The sequence below is a fragment of the Panthera uncia genome (assembly GCF_023721935.1).
Source record: "Panthera uncia isolate 11264 chromosome B2 unlocalized genomic scaffold, Puncia_PCG_1.0 HiC_scaffold_25, whole genome shotgun sequence".
Classification (NCBI taxonomy): Eukaryota; Metazoa; Chordata; class Mammalia; order Carnivora; family Felidae; genus Panthera; species Panthera uncia.
In genome coordinates this window covers 3,656,380-3,680,296 of record NW_026057581.1, presented here as the reverse complement: position 1 = coordinate 3,680,296, position 23,917 = coordinate 3,656,380, and the positions used below count along the sequence as shown (strand labels likewise).

Below are 23,917 nucleotides of genomic sequence, written 5' to 3'. Positions count from 1 at the left end.
TCTCTCATTTTCTCATTCTTTCTATTCCCTGCCCCGCTTTTCCTCACTGTCTGAAAAATTTCCTCAGCTGTATCTTCCAGTCTTGAGTTTTATACCTCTGCTATCACATTTTTCTGTTATGCTTGTTTGATGAGCACAGCAACTTTTTTCTCTTTCATTTGAAATAAGATAGGGCACTAGTGAGCTTGGAAGTTGGTGAGTGTGTTAGAGGCAGTTAGGGTCTAAGAGGACGCCTGGAGGGCGGCTGTCCCTGAGAAGCCCCCTCACACAGGAGGGGCCCAACATGGCAGCCGGCATGACAGGAAGCGCTTACCAAATAAGGAAGAAAAGGCACAAAACCCTGCTACCCCTTGCAATTAGTGAATATTCTACTCTCTTGTTATCAACTGCAGTTAAAAGATAGAGTCCCAAACCCCAGTGCACACCTCTCTCACTTGAGCTCACCTACTCTCACGTTTTGAGAGCATACTTGCTTTGTTTTGTTTTTTTTAAGATTTTATTTTTAAGTAATCTCTACACCCAATGTGGGGCTCGAACTCACAACCCCGAGATCAAGAGTTGCACACTCTACCGACAGCCAGCCAGGCGCCCCTCGAGAGTGTACTTTGGCTCCAATAAACTTTCCTGCTTGTGTCACTCATCTGCTGTGTTGTGTCTGCCCTTGAATTCTTTCTCATGAGGAGAGCAGGAGCATTCGGTGACATCTTTGGGACAGGCTGGGTCAAGGGTCCAGGGTCTCCCCAGTTCATCTGGCAACAAGTAGAGCCTGTCTACTGGGGGACTTCAATGTAGGGTACCCGTCTTGGGCCATTTTGCTGGACGGGAGTCTCCCTGATTATCAGAATCTTCAGGTCTTTTCTCTTGGGCTTGTTAGGAAATTTGATCTTCTGCCTGGAGGCTATGAACCTGGCCACCCCATTCTAGGATCCAGAATGAGAGAAAGGAGCTGAGAGTATCACTGTCCCAATATGCAGGCTTTCCTGGGATTGTATGGGAGGAAAAATAATTTTCTCTATACCCTTCTCGGTTCTTGGCTGAGATAGGCCTAGCTAGGCTGAGACCTGTAATACAAGACAGATGAACAGAAGAAAAACCTAACGGAAGTTCAAGAACATGGGGCGCCTGTGTGGTTCAGTCATTTGAGCGTTTGACTCTTGATTTCAGCTCAGGTCATGATCCCAGGGTCATGGGATCGAGATTGAGCCCTGTGTCAGGCTCCATGCCTAGCTTGGGATTCTCTCTCTCTGTGTCCCTCTCCCCACCCCTAAAAAAAGGAAAGAATTTCAAAAACATGTATACCTCCTATCCACATGGGAGAGACCGACCCAGAAAAACTGAGTAGCTCTCCAGAATGGCCCAAGCCGCCACGTTAAATACCATTTTCAGTTAAAGACCAAAGAAAAAACGTTGGGATGGGGGCTGGGGAATGGGTTTTGGAGCTCACCAGGAAGAGGCCTGTGAACAGGGTGAGGCTGTTGTATACGCTGAAGTCTATACCTTCTCCACTGGGAAGTTTCTAGAGATGCGGCTCTCCCCCTCTGCCTGCTCCCGAGAGGAGACACCCTGACAAGGGAGATTTCTCCCATAAGTATAAATGCTTCTTCTGAAAGGGCAACTTCTACTCAGTTTTCAGAGCCTCTGCAGCATCTGCTATTTCTTAATCAGCCTGAAGTGATCCGTGTGCCAGAGATACAGGTCTTGGGTGCCACGGTCCGCCACCCTCTACCCGAGCCTCGTGTTCTCACGACAGCACGCGTTCTTCAGCCGTCCTGCTGTCCGTCCCTCACCCTCCCCGGCGGGGAAACTTGGGCGCCAAGGGGCCCTTCTGGTCTCTGGTGTGGGGGGAGGGTCTGAGGGTTTGGCGAGCGGGCTTCTGTGTCTCTCCCTCTCCGGGGCCTCCCCTTCCTTCTGTTCCCAGAGGTGCTTGGAGCCCCGCGCAAACCCTCCACCTCTCGTCACCCCTCTCGTTGCTCCAGAGGTCAGCTGCCCCAAGTCTCTTACGTCCCTTGTCACTCACAACTCTCTTGGCTTCCAAAGTTTGTTGGTTTTGCCTTTCCTCCCCTCTGGGGCTTTTGCCTTTTTTTTTTTTTTTTTTTCTTTTTCTTTTCTTTAAACCTTTGGCTGTGATCGCTGGGGACTCAGAGGAGCTAAGGGGGATTGGGTCTGCCAGCTGTAAGCGAAAGGCGGCAGTGAGACCTCCCCGTTGGCCCATCTCACTCACTCTTTTCCCATCCAGTCCCCCGGTGCTGAATGTTCTCTTGGTTACAACTCTCTCCCAAAGCTCACGGTCTCTGTTAACCTCTTTTGGTGGTATTCCATTTAAGAAAGGACCCGCATCTTTGGGTGGAGCACTGAGGGTGGGATCTCAAGTGTTATCTAGTGATTGTGCAAGGATTTCGGGTGCTTCTGGGGGGAATCTTGACCTTTCTGGCATCAGTCAAATTAAATAAGGCTGTTGCCCACCTCAGTCTTTGAGGAGCCAGCTTCTGAAAGTTCTTACAAGTAGAATAAATAGGCAAGTGAGCAGAGCATTTAAATACAGAAATACCTAGGGGCACCTGGGTGACTCAGCTGGTTGAGCATCCGACTTTGGCTCAGGTCATGATCTCACAGTTCATGAGTTCAAGCCCCACGTCGAGCTCTGTGCTGACAGCTCAGAGCCTGGAACCTACTTCAGATCATGTCTCCCTCTCTCTCTGCCCCTCCCCTGCTCGTGCTGGAAGACCTCATTCTGCTAATAATCCCACCACCTACACCTTCTTCTTTGGTGGAACCTCAGTCCCCTCCCCTGTGACCCAAGATGACAACATTCCACACTTCTGTTTACCAAGTGCAGTGACTCAAATGAAAATTTTGAAATGCTTCGTGATGGTCGCCCTATAGGCCGCAAGCTCCATATTTGTGTCTTGACGGATTCTTGCTAGAACTGTAATTACAGCAGAACCCACAGGATTTGTTCTTTTGAATCGCAGGCGATCGGCAAGAGGCTCCGAGTCCCATGAGCTTGGCGAAGGAGGAGACGAAAAGAAAAAGCGAGATTCTCGGAAAAGCGGCTTTCTCAATTTAATCAAATCCCGGTCCAAAACGGAGCGGCCCCCGACGGTCCTGATGACGGACGAGCCCTCGTCGCCCAAAGGGGCCATCCGGAGTCCGGCCTCGGACACACCCAGGAAGGACGCGAAGCCAGCGGAGCACAATGGCAGTTCTGAGCGGCTGGAGGAGATGAAAACACCCGACCCCGTCGAGGAAAGTCCAGGGGAAGACGTGGGGAAGGCAGACCGGAGTGACAGCAAGGGCAGCCCACAGGCCGGGCGGAGGTACGGGGTGCAGGTGATGGGCAGCGGTCTGCTGGCGGAGATGAAGGCCAAACAGGAGAGGAGAGCCGCCTGGGCGCAGAAGGTGAGGGCGCGTTCCTTCTGCGGGGGCGTCTCCGGGGTGGTGCCCCACTCGGCGTTTATGGGCGAGGGGGATGCAGAACTAGCCTGTCCGGTTGCATACAGATCCCAGAACAAAAGGCTTTTTCCAAAAGAGCACAGGGCACCGAGGCATGGCCGTGCTCCCCTCGGGGACAGGGGCCGTCTCTCCTGAGGCCACAGTGCTTGGAAGGAAGTCCTTGGCCGAGAGTCTGCGGCCTTTCCTCCCCCTGCCGAGGTGCTTCCTGTGCAAGTCAGAAGCATGGACCCCTGTTCCAGGAAAATGCTCAAATCTGGGAGAAGACGGAGTCTGTTGAGTCCAGACAGAGACCCCAGGGTGACCAGAGTAGAACTGACAGAAGCAGATAAAAAGACTGAAACCGGGGGTGGTGCCTGACTGGCTCAGTCGGCCAAACGTGCAACTCCTGATCTCAGGGTTGTGAGTTCAAGCCCCATGTCAGGTGTAGAGACTACTTAAAAATAAAAAAAGCATCTAGGGCACTTGGGTGGCTGTCATTAAGTGTTCAACTTCAGCCTAGGTCATGATCTCGCCGGTCCCGGGTTCGAGACCCACGTCGGGCTCTGTGCTGACGGCCCGGAGCCTGGAGCCTGCTTTGGAATCTGTGTCTCCCTGTCTCTCTGCCCGTCCCCAACTCACACTGTGTTTCTTTCTCTCAAAAATAAATACTAAAAAAAAAAAAAAAAAAAATTAAAAAAAATTTTAAATACTGAAACCAGATTCTAATTATATAAAGGTAGATCTGCTTTTCAGTTTTTTTCATGATTCGTTCCCTTTTCCAAGCCTAAAATTCCCCGCTGTACTCCAGATTTGCAAGCCAGAAGAAAAGAAAGGCAACGTATTCTGTTAGTTTTGATTGGGTACTTGACCATTGAGATATGTTGTCGTTTGCTCTGGAGAAAAACTTCATCGTTTAAAAATGGCCAGGACCCCCCAAACTCTGGCTCAGAGAATCATTTACTCTTCGAACATCTTTTAAAATATACATTGTGGGTTTTTTTCTTCCCCTCTTCTCTCTCTTTTCTCCTGCAGCTACTGGAAAGATTGCAGGTTTATTGTGGTCATGGAGATGCACATGCCCACGTGAACCCGGGTTCTGGGTTTTGTGCATTATCCCGAGCTCTTTCTTTGATGTAACTGGGTTTCCCCAAGAAAGGAAAATCGCACATCTGTTTTCCTTGAAGTGTCAGAATGAAACAGTTCGCCCCAACGAACCACTGAGTTTTAGAAAGTTCTTCCAACTGTATTATATACCAGAGTGCAGAGGCCGTTTTATATTACTTGACTGATTTTTTGTTTTCATTAAATCCTGCATCGCACGGGATCTTACACCTGTTCACCATAGCCCTCCACCGGCACTGTGGTTATCCCGCCGTTTCCTAGTGATGGATCTCTCCCACCTCGCTCACTGCCCCTTACAGAAGGTGGAGAGGGCTGCAGAGGGGACCATGTGACTGCATTCTGCTAATTCAGCAAGGCAGGCACTAGTCAGAATTCTGTGACCGCATCTTTGGCAAGTCAGACGCCCAAGGAAATGTTTAAATTGCAATCTGTTTCATAGAATTTCCTTACAACGATGAACATGCTGTTTTCACTAACGAGCTGTTTATTTTATCACTGTTTTTCATTGATGAACAGCTGCTTTTTGGTAGAAAGATGGGGAGATGCTAGAGGGTTTTTTCCATGTGCTTTGGATTTGATGCATAAATTGACTCAGAGCGACAAAATTCCTATGGTTTTAGAAGTCTTAGTTGTTGGAGGCTTATAGTAATGACCTCGTAGCGCCATCTAGTGTCTTTTTAAACACCACCAATAATAAGAATCCTTCATACAGTGGACCCCAGGGATATCGAGGGTTCGGTTCCGGACCGACACGATGAAGCGAATATCTCAGTAAAACGAGTCAAGTGAGGTTTTGGGTTTCCCAGTACATAGAAGGTTATGTTTACGCGATACTGTAGGCTATGCGGCGTGTACTAGAGTTATGTCTAAAATCACAACGGACACATCTTCATTTTAAAATAGTCTATTGATAAAACATGCCGACCGTCATCCAAGCTTGCTGGTGCGGGGTCTTGCCTCCATGCTGAGGGCTGCTGGCGGATCAGGGTGGCGATTTCGTAAAATAGGACAACAGTCAGGTTTGCCACATCGATGGACTCTCCCTTTCACAAATGATCTGTCTGTGGCAGGCGATGCTGTTTGATAACATCTTACCCGCAGTACAACTGCTTTCAAATTGAAGTCAGCCCTCTCAAACCCGGCCGCTGCTTTAGCGACCAAGTCGATGTCCTATTCTAAACCCTTTGTTGTCACTTCAACCGTCCTGACCGCACGTTCACTGGGCGTAGATTCCAGCTCAGCAAGCCACTTCCTTTGCTCCTCCGTCAGAAGCAACAACTGTGTCCGTTTGATCACGAGACGGCAGCCGTTCAGTCCCGTCTTCAGGCGCCACCTCTAACTCCACAGCTCTCTAGCTCTTTCCACCACACCCGCACTGACCTCCCCCGCTGGGGTCATGATGGGCCCTCAGAGTCGTCCCTGAGGGTTGGAAGCCACTGCTTCCAGAGTCCCGTTCGCATTGATGTTTCGACCTCTTCCCGTGAATCAGGCGTGAAAGTTGAAATCACGCCTTGATCCGTGGGCTACAGAGAATGGGTGTTGTGTCGGCAGGCATGAAAACAGCGTCTCCACCGGGGCTCTCGGGTGACCAGGCTCACTGTCAATGAGCAGTGCCGTTTGGAAAGGAATCTTTTTTTCCTGAGCAGAAGGTCTCAACAGGGGACCTAAAGTGTTCAGGAAACCACGTCGTAAACAGATGCACCGTCATCCCGTCTCTGTTGTTCATTTCTAGAGCACAGGCAGAGTAGGGCCAGCCTCAATCTTACGGCCTTAGGATTTTTGGAATGGTAACATTGGCGTCAACTTCAAGTCAGCAGCCGCACTGGCCCCTGACAAGAGTCAGCCTGTCCTTTGAAGCTTTGAAGCCAGACATGGACGTCTCCTCTCCAGCCACAGAAGTCCCACATGGCAGCATCTTCCAGAAGAAGGCTGTTGGTCTACACCGATCATCTGTTTTCTGGTGTAACCGCCTTCACTAACTCTCTCAGCTGGATCTTCTGGAGAACTCTCTGCAGCTCCCACGTCGGCACGTGCTGCTTCATTCTGCACTTTTCTGTTGTGGAGACGGCTCCTTCGACCTCATGATCCGACCGCGATTGGCTTCAGGCTTTGCTTCTGCAGCTGCCTCATCCCTCTCAGCCTTCATAGAACTGAAGAGAGTCAGGGGCTTGCCCTGGATGAGGCTTTGGCTTAAGGGAATGTTGGGGCTTGTTTGATCTTCTATGCTGACCACTCAAACCCTCTCCTTATCAGCAATAAGGCTGTTTGATTTATCATTCGTGTGTTCACTGGAGTTAACCTTTTTTTTTTTCAAGTTTACTTATTTATTTTGAGAAAGCAGGGGAAGGGGCAGAGAGAGAATCCCAAGCAGACTCTCTGCTGTTAGCACCGAACCCAGTGCAGGGCTCGAACCCACGAACCATTGAGATCATGACCTGAGCCGAAACCAAAAGAGTCAGACGCTTAACTCCCTGAGCTCCCCAGGCACCCCTGGGGTTACATTTTTCACTTCTTTGCATTCACAACTTGGCAGCTGTTTGGCACAAGAGGCCTAGCTTTCGGCCTGCCCTGGCTCTCAACGTGCCTTTCTCGCTGAGCTTAATCACGTCTAGCTTTCGGTTTAAAGTGAGATGCCCCGCTCTTCCTCCCCTTGAACACTTAGAGGCCGTCGTAGGACTATCGAGTGGCCTGATTTCAATATCGTTGTGTCTCGGGGACTAAGGAGACCTGAGGAACGGGGGAGAGACAGGGGGACGGCCGGTCGGTGGAACGGTCAGAACACGTACGTTTATCAGTTAAGTTCACTGCCTTACGTGGACGCAGCTCACGGCACCGCAGACAGTTACAAGAGCGGCATCACTGAGCACACGTCGCCACGGCAGATATAACAACAACGGAAGAGTTTGGCATATCGTAAAAAAAAAAAAAAACGCGGCACAGGGACACGAAGTGAGCAAGTGCTGTTGGAACAGCGGTGCTGAGAGACTTGTACCGTGCGGTGACACCACAAACCTTAAATCTGCAAAAACCGGAACAGTATCTACAAAGCGCAATAAGATGAGGTATGGCTGTACTTACAGTTCAAACCAGTCAGGCATATTCTCTCAGAATGATAATAAAGAAGTGTTGCGAACATGAGTGTAAGAATATTCTCCCCTAAAATTCCATGACTGTGTTCTTGAGGAAGTCAGCAGCATAAACGCCAGTGGTCAATAGACGGTTGATTAAAAAAAAAAAAAAAAGTATGGTGTCCTCACTCTTCTCTTGAATAATTTTCTTGACACTGTTCACATTTAATGCACGTATTTAAAGAGAAAGAACCTGAAAATGAGGACAGCGCACTTCTCGTTCATTAGCAAAGCAGAGTACCAAGCGGTGTCTGCTTAGAGGCCACGCGCTTTCTCCTGGGGCCGCCTGGTCAGCTGTCTGCTCTGTATTTCCTCCTTGTTCCATGCAGTCATTTTTGCTATTTGTTGACTACCTGAGAAAGCCGGGAAGGAAACAGTAAGAGCCACCCCTAGGATTATATTTTATCTTTTTCATTTTTTTAATGTTTACTTTTGAGAGAGAGAGAGAAGAGAGACAGAAAGAGCATGAGCAGGGGAGGGGCAGAGAGAGGGAGACACAGAATCCGAAGCAGGCTCCAGGCTCCGAGCTGTCAGCGCAAAGCCCAACACGGGTTTGAACTCACGAACCACGAGATCGTGACCCGAGCTGAAATGGGACGCTTAACCGACTGAGCCACCCCGGCACACCCCCTAGAATTATATTTTAACTCTAGGCACGCGGGGCGCTGGGCACTCATGGCCTGAGAGGCGGTGTCTCCTTCAATGTGTCCTCCGTCCTGGCCACTTTAAATAGCCCGCCTTCTTATTTTTGAGCCCAGACAGACGTGCCTTCCAGAGGCTATAAGATGCGAGGAGAGGCACTAGGCTTTTGGGACTGGTTAAGCCCCGCCTCCTGACCGCTCCGTTCAAAGGCTCGGGCACCCTTGCTGGTCCAGGCGGGGGACTTCTCGGCTAGTGTTCACCTTGCAGACACGTCCAGGGCTCTCCTGCAGCCCTGGCACGGGGCTTCCTGTGCTCAGGATCACTTTTCCGTAGAGGTGCCAAACCCGGCAGACACCTGCTCTCCAGGCTTGTCGGGCACGTGAGTGGAGCAGGAAGGGGCAGGCCAAGGTCAGGCCGCCCTGGGAATCCTCAGCCCCCTACCCCCCCTCCCCCCCTTCCACCCGCCCACCTTATTTGTGTTTTTAGACAGGAGAGGCAGATTATCATTGTCAGTAGGATTCTTGGTAGCAAACACTAGACTTTTCTTTACATGGGACTTTTTGTGTCTAAATGCCTCGGTCTCAGGGGGACTTTCTGCACCACACGAGGCTGATTCCCAGCCACACAAGTCACAGCTCCGGCTGAAACAACCTTCCCCACCTTTGCCGTCACAAACCCCTTTGCCCGAAGTTCTTGGGTTTTTTTAAAATTAATTCCGGCCTGTCCCTCCGCTGCCTCCTGACGTCGGTCTGTGTCCCTGTGGTTCTGGCTCCATGACAAGGAAGACCCTGCCCGTGTTGGGCCCCTTTTCACCTGTTTTGTACGTCGGAGTGAAAAGGTTTCCGCTGCTTTTAACACTTGATTGTTGGAACCCAGCTTGGAGAGGGTCCTGTCACCTTACAGAGTGTCCGTGCCCCATTGCTGGGAGCATCGGGCTGCAGAGAACACGTAGGTGTTCCACAAAAAACCCACAGGAAACAGGAGACATCACCAAGCCCACTGGCTTCCCCGGAACCCACGCACCTGTCACCCGTGGGAACTGGCCACACTTGGGACCCCGGAGGCCTGACTGCAAACCCAGAAAAATAACTTACTCCTCAGAACTGTGTCCTAGGAGGAGGCCCTCAGGGCGACAGGCCGGACACAGTCGGTGTGACAGTGGTAAAGGGGCCACTATTTGTTGTCGTTTATTATCTGCTTTGTTCTTTTTCTTACATTTTAAACAAAAATGCACTTTTGGGGGGCCGTGTGCTTGATTTTTCTAGAAGCTTGGGAATGATGCAGCGTCTCAGGATTCTTCCGGCCTGGGCAGCAAAGAGCGGTTGGATGCAGGTGGGGCAGGTAAATCTGGCGATTGCCGTCACCCCGTCGGGAAAGGCGCTCAGCTTCCGGTTCCAGGAGCCTCACATCATTCGCCGGAGAAAAATCAAAACGGGGCGTGAGAATAGGTTCTCACGTTCTTTCCTTTCTGCACCGATATCCTTGGCAGGTGTAGCAAAATCATAAGGCTCCTCTGGTGGAAACGGAGAGTAACTTACAAATTGCGTGTCAGGAACCTCACTTTGCTGTTTGAGATTCCTGGGTTGAGCCCCAGAATCTTTATGCCGTGAGAGCTGGAATGTAGCTCATTATTTAACCAGCTTGTTTCCGCCTGTGGTCTAGACGCTTCAGGCAGCAACAGGGCAGGGGTGCGAGATGAGGTGACATCGTCACGGTTCTCGCTAAATGCGAGGTGATGGATGTCGCGTAGCCCTCGTCACTGAGGGCTTGCAGCCAGACCCCTACCTGCTGATGCTTGTCCAGAACCGAGGCACCTACAGGCAGTCATACCTGTATCTACCTCGTGCCAGACCTGAGAAAGATCTAGCGCACTGAGCACCGCGTCCCCTCTGGACGTTAGTAGGGACGTGGACACGCTTGAACTTAGGCTTGCATCTGGGGGGTGGTCAGGAGTGATGGGAAGGGTACCACCAAGTGCGCTGCTTTCCCGCAAAGCATTGTCGTCTTCTGCCAGCGTGAGGGGACTCGAAGAGCATGCTAGAACAACATGTTCTGTTCTGAAATACCTGCGAGGAGACATGAGAAGTGGGCGTGGCAGTCGAGAGCAGGACCCCTTCTCGCTCCCAGTGATCAGCTTCTTCCGCCTCTGATTTTGCCCGTAAAGTGTGCTCTCTGTACCTGTTTTTATTTTAGTGCCTAAGCCGCACCCAGGTGTTCCGGAGAACCGCTTCGGTTTGGGAACACCAGAAAAGAACGCCAAAGCGGAGCCCAGAGTGGACGCGGGTTCCAGGCCCCGGAGCTCGTCCAACACGCCCACCAGCCCGAAGCCCCTGCCGCAGGCCCCCAAACCCAGCCTGGCGGCACGCCCCACCATCCCGCAGAAACCAAGAGCCGCCTCGCGGCCTGGTAAGGGTTTTACGGGGCAGCGAGTGGCCCCGTGCCCGGCTGGCCTCCGGAGGGTGCTGGATCGGGACTCACAGATGGTTCCAGGGGCTACTGGCGAACGTGGGCGCAGGGGGTCCGCGGGAAGGGCTTCCAAAGGGGCAAAGGCTGAAGAGTTTCTGAGACTGCCCCTGCATACAGGTGGCAGGTGGGAGGGCCACAAGAGGAAACAGTCTTGTGTTGACCCAATCGCTTGATTGAGCTTTCTGAGATCCGTCTCCAGGGTCTACACAAATAAGGAAGTGTAAGTTCCTCTCCTTTTGCCCCAGATTCTGTGAAATATTGAGGGTTTAGAACAGGGCTTGGCAAACCACGGGCCTGTTTTTGTCAATACAATGTCACCGGCACACAGCCATGCCGTTTGTATTAGCTTTTGCGCTAAAATGGCAGAGTTGAGTAGTTGTGACAGAGGCCGTTGGCCTGCAGACCCTGAAATACTTAGGTTTGGCCCTTTACAGAAAAAGCTTGCTGACTCTCGGTTTAGAAAACCTAATGATAGAAGAAGCTTAAAAATATTAGAAATGGATGGGCCTCTGCCTTATTCTCTCCTGTATTAGTTCTTCCCTGTACGATTTTTTTTTCTTTGTTTTTCTCCAACAGTCCATTTAAAAAAAATTTTTAAACATTTGCAAAAATAGAGTGGATAATATATTGAACCCCATATCACATCTTCACTTTTTTCCCCCATAATGATTAGGCAAATAAGGTAGAGATATACAGTCAGATTATGCCCATCATCATCACGGCTAATGCTTTTTTAAAAAATGTTTATTTTTTATTTTGAGAGAGAGTGCAAACAGGGCAGAGAGAGAATCCCAAGCAGGCTCTGGACTGTCAGCGCAGAGCCCAATGGAGGGCTCGAACTCACGAACCGTGAGATCGTGACCTGAGCTGAAATCAAGAGTCAGCCGCTTCAACCGGCCGAGCCGCCCAGGCGCCCCATCTCTGCTAGTCTTAACTCTGTGCCAGGCCGTGTGCTAAGTGCTTTATGTGGATAAACTCCTAATGTCCTCACCACAGCTCCGTTCCACAGATGTGGAGTGTGAGGCCCAGGGACGCTCAAGTTTGTCATGCCACACGGCTGGTGAGCGGCAGCCGGACCCTAGGACCCCTAGCTGTAGGGGTGACCACTCCCACGGGCGTGCACACTAGAAAGTAAGACGCACGCCTCATCGTAGTCCTTCGTCGACACGTAGAGGATTGGGTAGAATGAGAAAAGATAATGTTGCAGGCGTCCAAACTCATTCCACTTGTGGGTCTTTCCCATTTTCCCTCAAACATGCCTCTCATTGACCAAGCTGGTGGCCAGCTGGTTAATGCCCTCCGGTCTTCACAGCCCATTGGTCCCTCAAGAAACCCGGTGCACAGTCTCCAAAGAGCAGCCACAGAGAGACACCCTGCGGTCACCCCCCAGCAGCCGACCCTTGAAGCAGATCACTTAGGACTGCCTCATTCTGCTCAAACCTCTTTGCAGACCAAAGTTATGATAGGGAACAAAAAATTTCTTGGTGCAACACAAAATACCTTCATGATAGAGTGGGGAGAGGGAAGGCATAAAATAAAACATCAGCAAGGTTTATCCCTCGTCTGCGGTAAGGAAACAGGTCTAAAACGAACCTGATCTCGTTTGTACTTTAGCTCCCCAGCGGCCAATTCCAAATGCAAAACCAGGCGGATTCCCAATACTCCGTTGCAAGGAGCTTCTGTTTTCTATTTGTTAAATGTGTCCGTTCATTTCTCGGCACTTAGTCTGTCGAGAATTATGTTAACACACTCGTTTGTTTTCGTAGCGCTTGAGAATTCAGGCATTTTCAAATACGCCACCTCCTTTCCCTTCCTCGGCTCTGAGAGACCGCCCCAAGCAGGGAGAGGTCTTCCGCGGTGTTAGGTGACAGCCTGTGTGTATAGTGACGCAGGGAGGAGAGTTGAATTGGAAGGCGAAGGCTGAGAGAACCCTCTGTACACACAGGCACACACGTGTGCACGCACACTTACACACACCAAGCTCAAATAACCTTGCAGGCAATAGGGCAGAGAAAAGGACGCAGTTCAGTAAATCCTTTCAGAGAGAGTGAAGTAGCCTTTAGAATTAAGAGACTAGAGTTCTAACCCTAGAAGTTTTGTCATTTTCCCTCAGCGGGTCATTTAATCTCTTCATTTGTACAGTGGTCACCAACGTCCTTCTGGTTCTAAAAGCCAATTGAGGGGCGCCTGGGTGGCTCAGTCGGTTGAGCATCCAACTTCAGCTCAGGTCATGATCTCAGGGTCTGTGAGTTCGGTCCCGCATCGGGCTCTGTGCTGATGGCTCAGAGCCTGGAGCCTGCTTCCGATTCTGTGTCTCCCTCTCTCTCTGCCCCTTCCCTGCTCATGCTCTGTCTTTCTCTGTCTCAAAAATAAATAAAAACATTAAGAAAAAAAAATTTTTTTTAAATAAAAAAAGTAAAAGCCCATTGATTCCAAGTTATTCTTAGTGGTCTCAGTATGTGTATATAGGTACGTGTGACCACTGTACTGGACAACAGGTAAAGGCAGTGGGTTATAAATATCACGTATTTTAAGAAAATCAGACAGCCTCTGTGTCTGAGGCAAAGGAACATTGACTTACTGGCAGTGTCCTTTTCAAATATCAGCTCACCGAAATTCCGTGTCAGCGACATAAATTCACATCTGTCTGTGAGTTTTAGAGATTGTAACCTTTTATAAATTTCAGTTATTTTTCTCCCTACTGTATATAGCTGTTACTTGCAGAGACATGACATTCCGTCTTGGCCAGAAAAATTCTAGGATACTTTTTAAAAGTGATTGGCCGTTCGTATTTCAAGATTAACCTGGCTTATGTTTTAGGAATCCAGCTTGTGCAACTGCTTGACTCATGTGTTTGTGTCTCCCTAGAGGACATCCCGGACTCCCCATCCAGCTCTGGCTCGTCGAAAATTGCTCTTCTCCCACCTGTCCTGAAAAAAGTTCCTTCGGACAAGGAGAGAGATGGGCAGATTAGCCCCCAGCCCAGTCCCAGGACACTTTCCCAGGAAGGTAAGAAATGTTTTCTCTCTGTTAGCTTTCTCCAAGGAGAGTCCTTTCAAGAGAAGGGAATTAACCCTGGTCTTGACGAGTATCCTAGAGTTTAAATCAGCATTCCTTGGACTGAACTTTTGGGACCAGAGCAGTTTCCTAGTTCAGAAGCTTGATTCAACCTTATCGATGACATTGGATCTTCACAGAGGACCGTATACACAGAATGAATGCTTAGCAGACATCCCAACCCAAGGTTTACCTTCTTTGTAATCACTAGGCACTCCTGAACTGGCTCCCAGCAGGTGCGGAGTGCCTTAAATATATTGTGACTCATTGGGTGCCGCTTACAGGCTTCTAGGTCTCATTATTTCCCAGAACTCTTCCCCCGGTTGTGAATTACCATCACTGTGCTTCATAAGCAGCCCCCTCAGGCTGGGGGGGGTTGCGGGGGAGACTTGTAGCTCATTACACTCGCTTAGTCATGAAGTCAGACATGCCTTATTCCCCAGGCACCTGCCTGGACGCTTTCAGGGCATCATTGGGCCAGCTTTGCTCCTCTTAATCTGCTGGGACCAGAGAAAGATAATCCTGGGACGTGGGTGCCCATCTCCCAGAATCAGATCAAGAGTTATGAGTGGAGGGTGGCCTCAGCACCCCTGCATTTCTGTCACCCACCTCCTACGCTCTGTTAAATACACTGTTGACTTTTGGGTTCTACCCTCCATAAAGTATAATTGCCATCTCTAAGCCCCGCTGATGAAGAAATTCCGGAGCCCCACGAGTCATTACCCATGACTAGATGGCTCTCATTATGGTTTGAGGCTGCCTTTGTTTTATTTTAGATGTTTGATGCTTTTAGAATTCCTTGACCTTTCTGGCTTTGACATCTTCCTCCACTGGCCTGTTTTATTAATGGCAGTCTTGTGTTGAAGTTAATGGAGAATACTTCTGACTACTATCTTTGTGACTTAGGAGAATAATAAAAATAAATGATTAGCAACAAAAAGATAACACTGCCTGCTTTCTCGTCTCCATCCTGCAGATTCATTTGGTGGGTACAAGCTTCCCTCACCTATTAGCTATAAATAAAAGGAGGTAGGGATTTGACCAAAGCTGATAAACCACTCATGTCAAACTGAGTAGCAAAGCCATGAAAGGTAGCTAGCGCCTACAGTTACTTTACACGGAATGAGTAAATAGAGGGTCTGGCGTTAGAGCCACAGCCTCCGCGAGCCTTGGTGTAGAAAAAGGAACCTCCGAGTCAGACCGACTTGAGCCAGCCCCTCCCCCACTCTGCCTTCATTTCCCCTTCTTTCTGCAACTGCTGACTTTGTGTCTTTACTTACAAGGAGGTTTTGAAGATTCCTTAACGTCTATGAAAAGCGATGTTTTCTAGACGCCTATACAGCCCCCTGAGTACGAAGGGGTGCCACGGAGGGTGAAGAGTGGACGCCACTGGCGTACCCTTAGCTGCTTTGGAAAAGTCCTGTGTTCTTTCTTGAGAAACTAAGTTGCTCCTCAGACATTTCCGAGCTCTGGGGTAGATGTGTGACTCCTTTCCTCGTTCCCCCTTGAGAGCAAACACCATGGATGATTCGTGCCCCCATCTTTCTAGGTGGGGACTGTAGAGCTTGCCCCTGGGATCCACAGTAAGTTAAGCACAGAGATCATCCTGGTGGTGTCACTTGGTATTGAAATGGAGTTGAAATATACATGCCGTCTGAGAACAGCCTGTAAATGTCCAAGGTGCTAAGACTCTGACTTCAGTTTATTAGCTCATCGGCAGCGCCGGCCCGGGGATGACAGCCACTTGTGAGCCCTGTCTTTTTCTTTAGAAAACGTTCCTGATGTGCTCCTTCCTATTTTCTTGTACGTTATTCATGCTGGTTACTTCATTTCCTTGTTCTGTGCCTCCCTTTGGACTAGCATGCCCAACTCATTTCTGAAACAGGTAAATGGCTCTGATTCTTCTGGATTATCCCATAGTGAATGTGATTTTCGTTAATCCATCCTGGAATCAAAGTGATACCACGGGGGCCTTTTGTTAGCACCTTTTTGGGGGCAGACTCGGAGCTCACCTCATTTTGCACCACATTTCCATAATGTTGGCTGTTGAATTCTGTAGATGATGGTGTGTGCGGGACCAATGCTGTAGGTTCCCGAAAGCCTAAGTGGGGCGGGTTCTTGGATATTTAATTCTTAACAGTCTTTAATATTAATGTCAACACATCGATGTATTTGCTAATGTAAAGGGTAAAATGAATCCCTTTTCCTCAGTAGTGCAAAGAGGAGATTATTACAAAAGACATTCAGATCATGACACTGGCAAGCCTTCCAGTGGAGGGAAAAGATCTTCAAAACTGTACTCCACGATTGCAGAAGAGGAGGTGAAGGCAGTTGGGCACAGGAAGTCACAGCCAACAAATGGTTAGAGCCTTCGCTTATCATCCCTTCACTGACCCAAAGCTTATGAATTGGCACTAACAAAAACAAACTTTAATTGAGTAACTTCTATCCCGGGACTGGCTCGGGGATTATTCCTACAACCCATGTTGGTTTTCTAAATGGCAACAGGATGGTCCTTCCCTTTGGGGCAAAAAGTATCGACTTCAAAATCTAAACTTTCAAACTCAACCAAGGAGGATCGAGTTACTCTGGAGTGGGGTGATTTTTCCTCTCCAGTTTTCGTGATCATGTGGGTTTACATGTGGGTCATGCCTCCCATTCTCTTGGTCTCGCTATACTCTTCTGTTCGACTGTAATTGGGATTGGGGAAGAAATTCTTAGAGTACAGTTTCTGCCTTTAGAAGGTATTGGCCTAACACCTTACCTGACGCTGTTTTAGGAAAGGATCAGTGAAATGCCCGCCACCTTTCATTGGACTTTTTATGACCCTTCAGTGAGAAAGGAAAAGTACCAATTAAGGGTCTCAACCTCTAAGGACAGTTGATTCTATTTTACGGCTGTTGCTTTTTGCCACCTGCCTTCCATGAGACACGGTGGTGAGTTCTGTCGTGTTCCGTTCAGGTGAAGACAGTCCCAGGAGACAAAAAAGGCTTTGTCAATTTCAAACTGTTAATTTCAAATTGGCTTTGAACTCCAGTGGGAAATGTTAGAGCAAGCCTTGCTGATTCAGAGAGGAAATGTCTTTCCTGTGACTCCGCACTTCTGATCTTGCTGGTTAATAACTTTCTTTATAAATCTGACTTGAAAATCTTTGAAAGGAAGTCTTAGTATCATAAAAGGAAAAAAAAAAGAGGTAGAATATTCTGATATGTGAGATGGCTTTAAAGTACTTTTTCCCTTGAAACAGGGCACTTTTCTTCCGGTAAACCTCTGTCGGGGGTTGACACATGAGTGTATTTAGGCTCCCAAGGATGAAGTATGTGGCCCAGAATTCTAGCTGCAACTCCGTGCCCGTCACGGCCTTCTGAGAAAGCGCCCCACACGGCAAGTTAATGGAAGTGACCCGATTATAGGAATAACTCCTCTTTCTTGCAAAAGGATAAAGCATTCTGAAACTTCCGCACCTTGTTACTTATAACACACCTCCTACGAGACCCACCTTACGGCTTCACAACCGGCTGCATTACGGCGCCTCCGGTGGGAACTGTTGTCTTTGAGGACTTTCCCGGACAGAGGTTTACAAACCAAAACAGCAGCCAGAAGGCATCTGCTGTCTCCCTCGAGCAACACTTGCGGCCAGCTTTCTTGGCCGGTACCGTTGGATGAGTTGTGCACTCTGACCTGCCTGTCGATCTGGCCCCACCCCCCTCCCACCTTGCTAGCTAACGGGGTGGAGCTGGTGGGGTTAAGGACACGCCCCACAGCACAGAGTGAAGTCTATAGATCACAGATGAACATTCTGGTTGGGCCAGGTAGCGCCTGCCCGAGAAAAAACAACTGACTTGGTCTTTCACTTTTTTAAAGGACTCCCTGAAACAAACGTAATGTTATATGGCAACCAGACTTCAATTAAAAATTTAAAATCAATAAATACCAGTGATGTCACGGACACTACCGAGGAATCCTATGTTTGACCCTGTAAGAAACAAACGAACGCGATGACCCACTGTGGGTTTTGTAAATAAAGTTTGGTTGGAACACACGCACCCGGATTTCCTGCGTGGTAGACTCGTTTACAGACACGTGCTTACAATAAGTCTCCTAAGAGATTTTCTCTGATATTTTCTGAAAAACCTGTTATCTTCAAGTGACAGAAAAGTCACATAAACGAACACCTAAGACATTTGTTTTCTGAAGAGAGGCCAGGTTATTTGTAGAGCGTATTAAATCAGAAGCCCTATCTCTATATTGCCCCTTTTGAGAAGGTCACATAGATGTTTCTAGATTTGGGAGATTTACATTTGAACTATCGTGTCGGTTGACTTCTATCACTTGGTTACTTAACAAAGCACCTTGATGGAGCACAGTGTTCCTTCTTCCCAGAAGCCACTGAAAGCACTTCATGTAACACACAAGGAGACCACCCCCAGGACCGCACCAGTCCTGCAGGAAGGCTTTGAGATAGGACAAAAAGGTTGGCCACAGGAATAAGCCAGATCGTAGGAAGGCAAGAAGTTCTGTGCCTGGCTCAGATCTTTCCACGACCTCTTGGACTTACTCCCTCCGATGGGCTGTATCAGTGTGATGGAATTAAACAGGACCATCTTGTGTTTGCTTTTCTGCCCTGATTTCTAGAAATAGCAACAGGAACCAAAAAAGTAGTTTTTACAGGAGCTTCAATTAAAGTAATTTTATGTCACATATTTTAATACTGTTTTGTTAGTGCCGATTCCCCCACCTGCCTGTCTTCATCCTTGAGAATTCCAAAGCAGTCTGCTTTCTGAATAGTTCCTGGTTAACAAACGGCATTTAGCAGAGCAATTCTGTTAGCCCGTGCTGTGTACTTTCCTTTAAATCTTTCAGGAGCGGCTTCGTGTAAGCTAAAACAGCTTTCTTATTTTCCTAAATCGTGTATCCGTGTGACAAACAGAAGCTGTTGTTCTCAAAGCATGCTGCATATTTTTATCCTGGTTGTTGTTTTAATTGTGTGGCTATTTTAGTATTGACTGGACAGGTAAAATGCTTGCTTTCTTTTACTGAAAATATCTGTAACTTCTGAATCTCGTGTCCTTTCCCGTCTTGCATTTAATTATAAGCTGTGATGTTTTCATTAGAGTATGTCCTGTTTTCTTGAAGAAAATAGTTGGTTTGGCTTTGTATATATTATGATGTACCCTGTTTGTTCGGGCCATCTTACTCTGAGATGTCTTTTATATGTCACTTGCTTCTTCCATAATCCAGCCTATAACCAGCAAAATATCTGGCTGTGGCTTACGGTCTGTCAGCCAGTGCTGTATCCTACTTTTTTTCACCAGATCTGGATTCTGCTACCCCGGTATGAGTTCTTCAAAAGAAATTTAACCATTGGTCAGCAGTTTTGGCTCCTGCCAGCAAGTATAAAAACATCAGGGCTGGCTACCGAATATTATTTTTAAGGTCCTCACGTTTTCCTCGTGGGAAAGATGGATGTCGGTGGGACTTAAAATGGAGAAGAGCTCAAATTTTCAAATGCATCTCTAATTCCGAATTCATGTGCACATTTCGGAAGCTTTAAAATTAGCACGTGTGTCTGTGTGTATATGATACATGTATATATTTTTTCATGTATATATGCAAAGTCAAATCATCTTCCAGAATGACAGATTTCACGTTTAATCCTTCCTGCACCAATCATTGCCACCGTAGATGGGATGTGAGTATACACACAGTGTTTATGTTGAATAGCCTGTTGACTTAAGCACTTTTTTTTTTTATCATTTTAATGGTTTGTGGGATGGCACCAAACACGTCTACAGACACACAGAGACGCCCCAGTACGTTAACGGTGTGAATTCTTGCATTGAGGACGTGTAGTAAGGCAACCTGACTTTCTTTATCCTGTATAAAGTCAAGCATGAAGTCAGGCTGCTCAGGAGAAGGTTCATCTGAATTAGTAAAAAGCCTGAATTTTATATTCCACTTATTTATTTTGTAAATGTTTGTTTGTTTGTTTATTTTGAGAGAGAAAGAGCGTACCAGCAGGGGAGGGGCAGAGAGAGAGGAAGAGAGAGAATCCCAAGCAGGCTCTGTGCAGTCAACACAGAGCCTGACATGGGGCTCAAATCCACAAACTGTGAGATCGTGACCTGAGCAGAAATCAAGAGTCGGATGCTGAACCGACTGAGCCACACAGGCGCCCCCTGAATCTTATATTTTAGAATAACTTCTAGAGTTTTAAGTTTCAAGCAGACATAATCTTATTAGGACTATTCGTTAGTGGGAGCTTGACCAAACCTACTTCAATATAATTGTAATTAGCATCCTAATTATATGCAGTCAAATAGATGCTGCCTAAGGACTGGAAAACTAACTTAACAAAGAACATTCCCCCTACAAAGTTGTTCCTACCAGCGATCTGGACTGATGAGAAGGTGGGAGGCTGGGAGAGCGAGTACATTGGCCACTGGTGTGATTTTAGGTCCCTGATCTCACCTGCCTCGGTCTCCTGTCCACTCACGCACCTCCTTGTAACGCTAAGGAAAGGCCAGCCTGGGACTAGTCTCGGGATCCTGCTCACATCCACAAGAGTTTAATCAGTGAATTTTTAAATAGCGTCAGTGCCTTAGTGAACTGCTTTGTGGGGCCTCTAGAAAGGCCATATTATTCCTCTCAGTGACTATGTTGGACGCATTAAAATTTGTGCCTTCGTGACTCGTATTGGGTGTATGTCACCGACCCAGAAACCAGTCTGTTAACTTGTTAACGATGCAGATTGAAGGACGGTCTGCTTTCTGCAGGAAGACCGCTATGGGAGATCTCTCTGAATTTCAGTTAGCTGCGCTCCAGCGACCTGGGTCCATCCAGGGTGCTTTTGTTTTTTACCTGCGACGTAAACATTTTGGATGGCATGAATGTGTCCATTTTTAGAGAGTACTCTGATTTCACAGACCATGAATGAGGCCCTGGGATTTTGAGGAAGCTAAAATACTGGCGGAATGGAAAGCTTTTGAATCTAAGAATTAGAGCCAACGTGGTTGCTCTGAAGTGAAATAAGCAGTATGTCACCATTTTGGGTTCTTCTTCTGAACCTGTAGCGTCGGAAATTTGTTTTTGAGTCACTTGATACACAGGAACAGCTCATGTTGGTTTTAAAAGGGAATAAATAAATTTTTCTAGCAAGATTTCACTAGCAGTGCTCTACTTTGAGGTCAGATTATTGCAAAGTGGCTTGGAGATGACGAGAAATCTGCTGTCCTTCCTCCTGGTTGTGGCACATGCAGAAGCTGAAAACTTAGAGAGTTCTTTGTGGATTACTCTCAAATGGATTTTGTGTTAAAGAACAAGCCATTTTTAGAAAATTATTTACCTTTGCCCCCAAACCTGATTGGTTGACAACTTTCAAAGGACGTTTATTATTTTTTTACACGACTCAAGCGAAAAAATAAAATCAGTTGTAATATTTTTTGCTTTTCCCTTCCATCTGAGAATTTGCTCCAAGGCGTTAGGCAAAAAGAGGTCAGGCTTTTAAAAAATTACTTATTTTTACGATGAGATTTGAGAAGTTTATCCTCTTGAGAAGGGTGGATGGTTTCCATTTAATGTAATTAACTACATTTAAATTTTTATTGTCTAGAGATCAGAATCTGGCCCCACAACCAGATTGGCAAGAGAAATACTTTATTATGTTTGCATTTTAACTATCAGGTTTCAGGAGCTTTTACTTCCTGAACCGCTCTTTAATGGATTAAGCATTTGAATAGTCAGTTCCTGGCCAGAGGAGTTTTTAGCATAATTGCCAAAGTCAAGGTCATTAGAAGCATCAGCGGGATCCTGTCGCTTTCCAGGCCTGTGTTCCTGGTTGGATCATTTGAACTTCTGAGTGACGAGGTAGCTTTTGTCTGCTTTCAAACCACACAAAGTGTGGGGCTTGGTATTTTTGGCTTAAGTGGTATCTATACAAAAGATTTGGTGATTAATATGTAATAAGCCTTAATCGCCCTGAGGTACGGTACCCGCGAAGCTCTGATCTAGTTGTCAAGAACATGCACTTTGCAGGGAGAGGTCTCGTTTAAATCCAAATTCCACGTTTTACAAGACCTCCCCGCCAGGGCGTTGTGAGGTGTATCAGTCCTGAAGCACGCATGCCCGACGGGACACGTAACAAAGGCTCCAGCCCAGTAATTCTCCACCCCTCCCATCAGGGCTGTGCGAAGTCGCGGGGGGTCCTTCATATTTATATGGGATCAGAGCGGGCACCCATGATGACAGTTCTGTCACCTGGAGGCTGGTTCCAAGAGGACTGACCGCATCCGAGGCAGTATTCATTTGTTCTCACAAGGCTTTGAACCGTTCACTTCCTAGCGCGAGGAACTGAGGTTTGCTGGGTCCTTCCTTGTGTCATGGCCCCGGAGCAGAGAAAGCCAGGTCTAGATGGTGGCAGAAGGCATCAGGTGGGACATCTGTCCAGCGGCGCCTCTGCCAGGCTCTGTCTGTCCTGTTGCCTTGGCCGCACGAGGGGCGGCTGTGCGTGAGGGGTCGGAGGGCCCCCCATCAGTTCCCCTGTCCGTAGCACCCCCAGATCTCAACCACGGCCGTGAGAGCTTTGCCCTCTCATGGCCTGTTTTTGTGTTTTCTCATTATGATTTGCTTCTGTTTTTGTTGGTTTGTTTCTCATTTCTGCCTCGAGTCTCTAAACGTAGCTGGTAAGTCGTTTCTGAGCAAGTTCCTCCCGCCCCTCGGGGCCCCTGCATCTCCCCCCACTATCGGTCGGGCCGTTGATTGTACCCTACCAACCGTAATGACATCTTCCCCTTTCCATTCCAGTTTCAAGGAGAAGCTGGGGCCAGCAGGCCCAGGAGTATCCAGAACAGAAGCCGTGGTCCTCCAGTAGAGACGGCCACCAAGGCGGCAAATCTAGCGACTCTGGGGAAGAAGCGGAGAGAGAGTTTATTTTTGTGTAAAGGTCCCCGGTGCACAAGTCTCAGTGCAGGGGTGCTTTGTTAGCCGTTAGAGAGCAGTCAAGGGCAACGCTTCCTCCTGAGTTCTTCTCTCGGTGCTCTTTTCCTTTCCCTTCTTTTCTTTACTTGCCTTTTGAAAACAGAAACAGACCCATTTGGGTTTTTTGGTAATCGAAGTACATTTGTTTCGTCTTCTCCCGACCCTCGGCATTTGATTCCGAAGCATTCCTCCATATGCCTTTAGTGAAAGCCAGCAATTATTCCATGGGCCCTACTGGAATTTCTCGGAGGCAGCGACAGTGTGCCCCGCGAGAGGGGTTTTGGGAGGTAATCCAAGTACCTGGACACATCCTCACACGAGTATCACCATCGGCTGACGGTGGGGTACCGCTGCATGGACCCGTGTCAGATCTGCACTTGACTCGAGAGAGCAATTTATTCTCGATGTATGCAATTGCACATTGTAAGTATGTTGACAGAGCACACTAATAAATAATTTGTATAAATTATATATATTAGATCTTGGCTATGGTTTTTACGTTCTCCCCTGGGGAACTTCTTCCTTCCTGATGTGGAACTGTCCGCGTAAATTTGGTCGGTGACCTTTGCGATAGCATCCAGGAGCCCAGTTAAGAACAGGGTGAAAGAGGCCCACGGCTGATCTTACCATGTGATGTGCCCGGATTCATGTACATAGTTGATCGGAATGAGGTTTTATGAATATTCATGTTTTTTGAAGGCCTATAATTTCTGTCTGCGTATTAGCTTTTAATGTATGATTTTAAGAATACTTTGACACCTGTAAAAAAAATCAAAACACTACTCTTTTTAAGACATTTCACAAATATTCACTTACATTACAGGCTGAGGTATTTTATTCACATGTATATTTATACCAATAAAATGATTTTACAAGTGGAATTTTGGCCTTCTCTGGTTCTTTCGTAAATGTAGGATGGGCTCGTGGTCATGAACTTCGTGTTTCTAAAATCCAGAATGATCACAGACCCCAGATAATCAAACCTGTTATATTCAAAATAGATGTAACTCGCTAATCCATTGTCCGCTCTCACGTTTGCGAAGAAGAGGAAATTAATCAAAAGTCTGTGAGTTTGATGCATTCCCCGTTCCCTC

General features: G+C 47.8%; 1 protein-coding gene across 2 annotated transcripts in view; it reads left to right on the top strand.

The window, feature by feature from the left end:
- The window catches only part of CARMIL1 (capping protein regulator and myosin 1 linker 1), a 310,173-nt gene extending 286,469 nt beyond the window's left edge, over positions 1 to 23,704 (top strand). For both annotated transcript variants that reach the window (XM_049654691.1, XM_049654692.1), the window contains 5 exons: positions 2,973 to 3,399; positions 9,590 to 9,665; positions 10,518 to 10,730; positions 13,659 to 13,799; positions 22,650 to 23,704. In XM_049654691.1, the coding sequence (XP_049510648.1) occupies positions 2,973 to 3,399; positions 9,590 to 9,665; positions 10,518 to 10,730; positions 13,659 to 13,799; positions 22,650 to 22,786 (994 nt within the window). In that variant the 3' untranslated portion in view covers positions 22,787 to 23,704. The remainder of the gene's footprint in view (positions 1 to 2,972; positions 3,400 to 9,589; positions 9,666 to 10,517; positions 10,731 to 13,658; positions 13,800 to 22,649) is intronic.
- Positions 23,705 to 23,917: the final 213 nt, after the last annotated feature.